We start from the raw sequence: 7,450 nt of genomic DNA, 5'->3' as shown, positions 1-7,450 counted from the left end.
AACAGTATTTATACTTTATTCAACGTATTCACATATGTCTACAAGTGTTTAAAATAAATAATTCCACTCTTGTACATATGCTGAAGCCTGAGCAGCAAAACTATTATAAAATATTATAACCAGTTCATCATTTAAGCACAGGTTATTGTACAAGATAAAATGTTTTTTTAATTATTTACTTATTTTCAGCAGTGGCGGTGAGTTGTAGACTCTCACAAACATACAGTTTTATCTCATTAGGCTTATACAGTCATACATAGTACAAGAACTACGTTTTCCATTCTAGACTCTTAGATGACACACAGATGTGTGCTTTGCTTTTTTATGTTTTTGATTAATTTATGAAGCCACTGCAAACTTTATCGTTACAAATTACATTGTTATATTACAATGCCATCATATTCTGTGCAGGCAATTAGCTTACTTTGCTGTAAGTAGAAAAGCCTGATAATATCACTGCTAAATACTTTTAAGTATTGCGGTATTCCACCATGTTTCTCACTGACACGCCCACAACTCGTAAAGATCGGGGCTTAAAGAAAGTACAGAGCTTCCCACTCGTATTTACGACATTGTGATGGCGTTCATGTGCGTTCAACTCATAAATACGATCTTTACGAGATGACCAATAGAGACACATGATAACGTTCTGCTCAGTTTCTGTTCTTTTCTGATGGATCACTCGTCATCAAGCCAGCGAATCAGCGACCCTTAAAAGTCAATCAGACTTTCACAAGGCAGCTGGAGCTTCAGCACTGTCCTCATGCGGATAATCCAGTCGGTTTGAGGGATCACTGGATGATCCGGCATCTTCAGAGCTCGTGTTCTCCTTCTCCTTTTCCCCCTCGGTTGTTTCCTTCTCGTCCTCGACGGGCATCAGCGGGGTCAGATCCAGGAACAGTTTGGGGTGAGCAATAACGGGTTTCACTGTGTTTTGCACTTGGATTTGGCTGTTATCGCTTACAGGATTCGGTTTAAGTCTTGATTCATCCGTCCGGGTTGAAGTTGATTTTACAGCATCTCTGACAATCGTCGGCAAGCTTTCCTCCCATGCTGGACAATCCTCACTTAATTCAACCGGTAAAAACTCTTCTGAAAAGTCTTCGTCGTCAGCGAACGGTTGATTCTGTGGTTCTGTATGTAATGGTGTCGACACTTGCTCTTTGAAAGTGACCCGAGGCGTCCTCACGACTTCAGTCTCTTCTTCTCTCTCCAGCCGCTCCACAGGTTCGCAGGGAGACGAAGATGCGCTGTTCCTAAAGAAATCTGTGATTTCTTCCAGATCGTCTCCCGGATTTTCCACCTCTGCACTGTGGCGTTCCACAAATCCAGTGAGTTTGAAAGGATCATGCCGTTCTTCGGAGCGCCTGAAGTCGTTCTCCGTGGCCTGAGCCTCAACTTTGAGCACAAACTTCTCCAGATAGCCTCTGTCCTCCCTGTCGGACTCTTGACTGTGGAAGGATTTCTCCGAGGTCACGCTCTCGACCTCGTCGTCCGGCTTCTTCCGGGTCCCGACAGCGTCCGCGTACAGATCCGAGTACAGGAACGCCAAGGCTTTCGGCTCCTCCAACAGATTAAGGTCAATGATTTTCTGAGGCCCTTCAGGAAGGTATATAGGTGTGAGGACCGACTCCTCACTCCCAAACAAGGCGCTCCCGCTTTCCTTCAGAGAGGATTGGGAAAACTCCCTTCCCTTTTCCCCAGTACGTGCGGCATCCTCGTGTGGCTCGCTACCTCCGCCGTAAAACACATCGTCCAAGTGTTCGTCAGAAATATCTAACATACTCACAGCTGAGGAGACACCGGGATCAGGTTCCACTTCAGGACGAGGTGCATCTTCAATATTTTCCTCAGTTTGCTCCGGTGATTCTTCAACAGGCGCTGATCCCGATGGCGCTTGATCGTAGAGAAGCGCGAACTTCTCAAAGTAGTCTTCGGCCGTCGCTCCTCTTCGGGACTCTTGGACATGCGGGAACGAGACTAACGGCTCTGGGATCACCGCATGGATGATCTCAGTCTCAGAAGGAACGTCCAGGTTTGGCTCATCTGGGATCTCTGGGGATTTCATAGCTGGCGTCTCCTCAAGGTAAAACAGATTATCTTCCAAACCTTTGCTCTCCTCTTCGTCCACCGTGGACACTTTATGCGGAGCGATGATGTTCAGTATCTCGGATCCTTCGGAGACTAAACTGAACAGACGCTCTTCTTTTAGATCCTCCGTTCTTTGCTCTTCCGTTCCCGAGTTTGGAACGGACACTTCCACCATTGCCGGTCTCTCCGCTTCCGCAAGCATCTCGCGAGTGACTTGCGGACGAGTCCTTGTTTTGTCGGATCTTCGCTTTTTCTTTCTCCTGCTCATCAGTTCTTTGTCCATTATGAACACGATCCTGCCGGCCGTCCCGGAAGCGTGGAGGGAGTACGAGGGTTCGGAGGCGTTGAACTCGGAGGCCCATGGCGTGGAGCATCGACTCGATGCGGTTTCCCAGAAGATCCCGCTGTCCTCGCTCTGGACCGTCACCATGGAGAAGCACGGATCCATCATCAGGCAGTGGAGTTTGGGCTTCACGGCCCCGTCCTGGACCACCTCTCTCAGACTGAGGGGATTCACACCAAATCCATCAGTCTGACATGATGTTGGAAAAGTTATGCTACAGTCAAACCAAAAATGATTCAGACACCACTTCGCTACTGTGATCAGGACACTATAGTTTAGTTATGTAAGTGAGGAGAGTAAAATAAAGTAAACTGTGACATATTATACCCAAATATTCTTCATACAGTGACTACCAGTAAAAATTGGGAGCAAAAATGATTCGGACACTTTGACCTGATCATGTTTTGCTGAAGTGTTTTTTCTTAATTGCTAATGCTCTTTTTACACACAGACTGAACACAATGAAGCATTGCTTGGTGATTGGTTGAGCTAAACTGGTATTATCTAATTGTGTAGTTAAATTTAACAGCTGACAGATATTCAACATAATTCATGTGTGAGACAGTCTGACAGAAGGATGTACAAAACCAGTCAAATATCAACTTCTTGTCATATTTTATTACCATTTTCGAAACTATTGCGAATAAACTGATAATGTGAGAAATGATGGAGTCTGAATATATTTGGGTTTGACTGTAAATCACAAGTAAGCTGATTAGGGCTGGGCAAAAAATATGTTTTTCGATTAATCTTTTTTTTAAATGTGGTCGATTCAAAATTGATTCTCAAAGGCCACAAAACGATATTTCCATATTTATTTATCACCCAAAAGCCAGTATTAGTTTTCCTCCACTGTTCAGGCTTGAATGTTACAGCTAATGCTGTGACGTTTGTTTTATCTTAAACATAAAACAACCTGATCCTGTTTGATCAAGACATGCGACTGTTCTGACTTTTCAGCATCAATTTTTTATCTTGCATCAAAATCCAGTCTGTTCACTGCATGCATTAGAAATCTAGAGTTGGTTCTGTGTTAATGGACCCTAGTGCACCTAAAATAAACAGAGTTTAATATACAGGTTTGTGGCTCATAATTTCTTTTTATTAATTAACCGCTTGTAAACTTATGTTCACTGTTCTTTTTTTTATAAATATAGGATTTGTATTAAATCTATATTGATTGAGTCGAATTGAAATTTAATTTAGAATCGAAATCGAATCGAATTGGAACATCTGAATCGATACCCAGCCCTAGTGTGTGTGTGTGTGTGTGTGTGTGTGTTCTCACCTGTTGCTCAGATCCTCCTCCGCGTCGTTCATCGGTTCCGGTTCTGGTTCCGGTTCCTCCAGTGCCGTCATCTCATTCTCCGGATCCACTATTTCCATTGTTTCCACGTTCCGTGCGGCTGCATGAGTCTCTGGGCGAACGAGTCTCTCTCTTCACGTCGTCTCAGCTGAGGAACTTCTCTAGCTCAGCGGATCTGTAAATAGCCTGAGGCGTCTCGCTCTCGGCTTGAAGTGCAGCGACTGCATTACTGCCCGTCCTCCTCAAAAGGGGAACATCTTCATTGTGTTATGGATTCATCAGTGCGTCCTCGTGAGAGTTGTGCAGCTGGAACTGCGGCACTTCATGAAATCAGGGATTGGGGTGTTGTGGTTTTTTGCCTCGACTTGCCAAAGCTAAAAATACTTGAGGGGTACGTGCGCTTCTCGAGGTGCTGCGGGTCACGGAGAGTTGAAAGAAAACACATGCCTTGTCCTAACACACACACACACTTGTGCTTTTGACCACTTGCTCGACGTATTTCCTCTATTTGCCCCAAGTGTTCAAGAAGGCTTAAAGACTGCAAGTGTGTGTAGAACTTTTATAGTGTTGCATAAAATGCAATTTTTATTTATTACATTTTCAATACTTTGCATTTTAAAATAAACTTCTACATGTCTGTTCAGTAGTCGCTGTGTGACTAACAGAAAACACACATTTTAAATTGTGGTGCTTCTAATTAAGTGATAAAAACAGCCAGACTCACTTCGCACTAATAAAATGTGCAACACTTTGTTTTTACTACCAAATTATATTAATCTAGATCTAATTAATTTAAATTACAGTGGAATGTCTTTCTCAACATCTCACGATTTCGTGGCACGAGTTCCCGAACATAATGCATGATGGGATACGCTCTGAAGCGGTATTGGAGATAGTGTGTGTTTAGGTGTGTGTTTAGTGTGTTGGAGATAGTGTGTTTAGTGTGTTTAGGTGTGTGTTTAGTGTGTTGGAGATAGTGTGTGTTTAGTGTGTTGAAGATAGTGTGTGTTTAGTGTGTTGGAGATAGTGTGTGTTTAGTGTGTTGAAGATAGTGTGTGTTTAGTGTGTTGAAGATAGTGTGTGTTTAGTGTGTTGGAGATAGTGTGTGTTTAGTGTGTTGGAGATAGTGTGTGTTTAGGTGTGTGTTTAGTGTGTTGGAGATAGTGTGTTTAGTGTGTTGAAGATAGTGTGTGTTTAGTGTGTTGGAGATAGTGTGTGTTTAGTGTGTTGGAGATAGTGTGTGTTTAGGTGTGTGTTTAGTGTGTTGGAGATAGTGTGTTTAGTGTGTTGAAGATAGTGTGTGTTTAGTGTGTTGAAGATAGTGTGTGTTTAGTGTGTTGGAGATAGTGTGTGTTTAGTGTGTTGGAGATAGTGTGTGTTTAGTGTGTGTAATGAAAACCAGAAGATTCAATTGCAAATGAAATATATATCTTTATTGAGAGCTGGTCAGATGCTGGGAGCGTGATGGTGTGCAGTGTCCGGTATGAAGCTCTTGGCAGCACAGGGACGCTGAGGACAATCCGATCTCTCCGGAGAAGGTGATGATGATGATGGTGAAAAGTCCAGAGAGATGCTTGAGGAAGATTCGGGAACGGAGATCCGGAAGACGGCGACGTGACGAACCAGGAGTGCTGAACACGAAGATCACAATGGAAACAGGAGACAGGCAGGGAAACACATGCGGGAACATCCACAACGATCTGACGAAGACAAGGCAACAACAGTGAGACTACAAAGGGTACGCTAATCAGAATCAGCTGGCGCACGGATCAGCGGCCGTGAACAGCGACCACGCCCACATGAACACACACACACACCTAACATGAGACGAGAAAAGAGACAGCGAATTCATAAACCGTGACTGGCGCTCCGAGAGGAACTTACCTGTTGATTGTAATCATCGATAAGGGAGTGATCCAGTATGTACTTAGCAGGTACCCAACTTCTCTCCTCCGGACCGTAACCCTCCCAGTCCACCAGGTACTGAAATCCGCGTCCCCTCCGTCTCGAGTCCAGTATACGATTGACCGAATACATGGGTTCCCCGTCTACGAGCCGCGGCGGTGGGGGAACCGGGGCTGGCGGATTAAGGTGAGAATGAAATACCTGTTTCAATTTGGAGACATGAAAAACGGAATGAATTCTCCTGTACGCCGGAGGAAGTTTGAGTCGGACTGCCACTGGACTAAGGATCTTGGTGACAGTGAACGGGCCAATGAATTTGGGAGCTAACTTATTAGACACGGAGCGGAGTGGAATGTTCTTGGTTGAAAGCCACACTTTTTGACCCACGACGTATACGGGAGGCCTTGACCGGTGGCGATCGGCCTTAGCCTTGGTGCGCGCCCCCACCTGGAGCAGAGTCTCACGGGCTCTGGTCCACGTGCAGTGACACCTCTGGACGAAGGCGTGAGTGGAGGGGACCGCGACTTCGGATTCCAGACTCGGAAAAATTGGTATAACTTCGGACCGTAACCCCTCCGGAACAAACAATCGATTCTGTGGGCAACCGGGCGGAGGTGTTACCCCTTCTAAGGCCGACCTGACCTTCGATTCGATCTCCCATGTAAGTGTGGAGATAACTACTTTCTCGGGCAAAATGAACTCGGGAGTAACCGGGCGTTCGGATGGGTCAAAAATACGAGATAAGGAATCGGGTTTGATGTTCTTGGATCCCGGGCGGTACAAGAGAGAAAAGTCAAAACGTCCGAAAAAAAGTGCCCACCGAGCCTGCCTGGAGTTGAGTCTTTTAGCAGATCTAATATATTCAAGGTTCTTATGATCAGTCCAAACGATAAAAGGTACCCCCGACCCTTCTAACCAATGACGCCACTCCTCCAACGTTAACTTGACGGCCAACAACTCTCTGTTGCCAATGTCATAGTTACGTTCGGCAGGTGATAAATGGTGGGGAAAAACGCGCAAGGATGCATCTTGTCGTCTGGCGAAGAGCGTTGGGAGAGAACTGCACCTACCCCCACCTCTGACGCATCGACCTCAACCACGAACTGACGTGTGGGATCAGGGGCGATTAAGATGGGAGCCGAAACGAAGCGACTCTTGAGGTTGGCGAATACAGCCTCGGCTGTATAGGACCACCTGAACGTCGTTCTGGGGAGGTCAAGGCGGTCAGAGGTGCGGCTAGTTGGCTGAAGTTGCGAATGAAACGCCAACAGAAGTTGGCGAACCCCAGAAACCTCTGTAGGGCCTTATGGGAATCTGGACTTGGCCAATCTATCACAGCCTTAACCTTGTCAGGATCCATACGCACTCCCTCAGAAGAGATGATGTAACCTAGGAAAGGAACAGACTGTGCATGAAAAACGCATTTCTCCGCCTTGACAAAAAGCCCATTCTCTAGCAATCTCTGACGTGTTGAACATGTTCCTGGAGAGAAGAAGAAAAAATCAATATGTCATCCAGGTAGACATATATGAATTGGTCTACCATGTCTCTCAACACGTCATTGACGAGTGCCTGGAAAACCACTGGGGAGTTGGATAGCCCGAACGGCATAACCAAATATTCAAAATGGCCCCTGGAGGTGTTGAACGTGGTTTTCCATTCATCCCCCTTCCTGATGCGAACCAAATGATAGGCGTTACTTAAGTCCAATTTTGTAAAGACGGATGCTCCCTGCAACCTCTCGAAAGCTGAAGACATCAACGGCAAAGGATAAGTATTCTTTACCGTGGTGTTGTTCAGCCCTC

At 45.5% G+C, this 7,450-nt stretch overlaps 1 protein-coding gene across 1 annotated transcript; it reads right to left on the bottom strand.

Annotated features, from left to right (window-relative positions):
• On the bottom strand, positions 1–4,072 carry LOC311277389 (uncharacterized protein). Its single transcript, XM_084387677.1, has 2 exons — positions 3,723–4,072; positions 1–2,594 (listed from the first exon to the last, which is right to left on the bottom strand). The coding sequence occupies exons 1-2, from the start codon at positions 3,818–3,820 to the stop codon at positions 731–733; spliced, it is 1,962 nt and encodes a 653-aa protein (XP_084243803.1). The 5' UTR covers positions 3,821–4,072; the 3' UTR covers positions 1–730.
• Between the last annotated feature and the right edge of the window lie 3,378 nt (positions 4,073–7,450).

Source organism: Rutilus rutilus (genome assembly GCF_951802725.1).
Source record: "Rutilus rutilus genome assembly, chromosome: 18".
Classification (NCBI taxonomy): Eukaryota; Metazoa; Chordata; class Actinopteri; order Cypriniformes; family Leuciscidae; genus Rutilus; species Rutilus rutilus.
Note: the sequence above shows the minus strand (reverse complement) of the source record. Positions and strands in the feature narration are given on the sequence as shown.

Excerpts from the sequence above, each read along its gene's own strand:
- LOC311277389 (XM_084387677.1), bottom strand. The coding sequence starts at position 3,820 with ATGGAAATAGTGGATCCGGAGAATGAGATGACGGCACTGGAGGAACCG. Across the intron at positions 2,595-3,722 it reads GAGGAGGATCTGAGCAACAG|TCTGAGAGAGGTGGTCCAGG; the intron begins GTGAGAACACAC and ends GAATCCCCTCAG.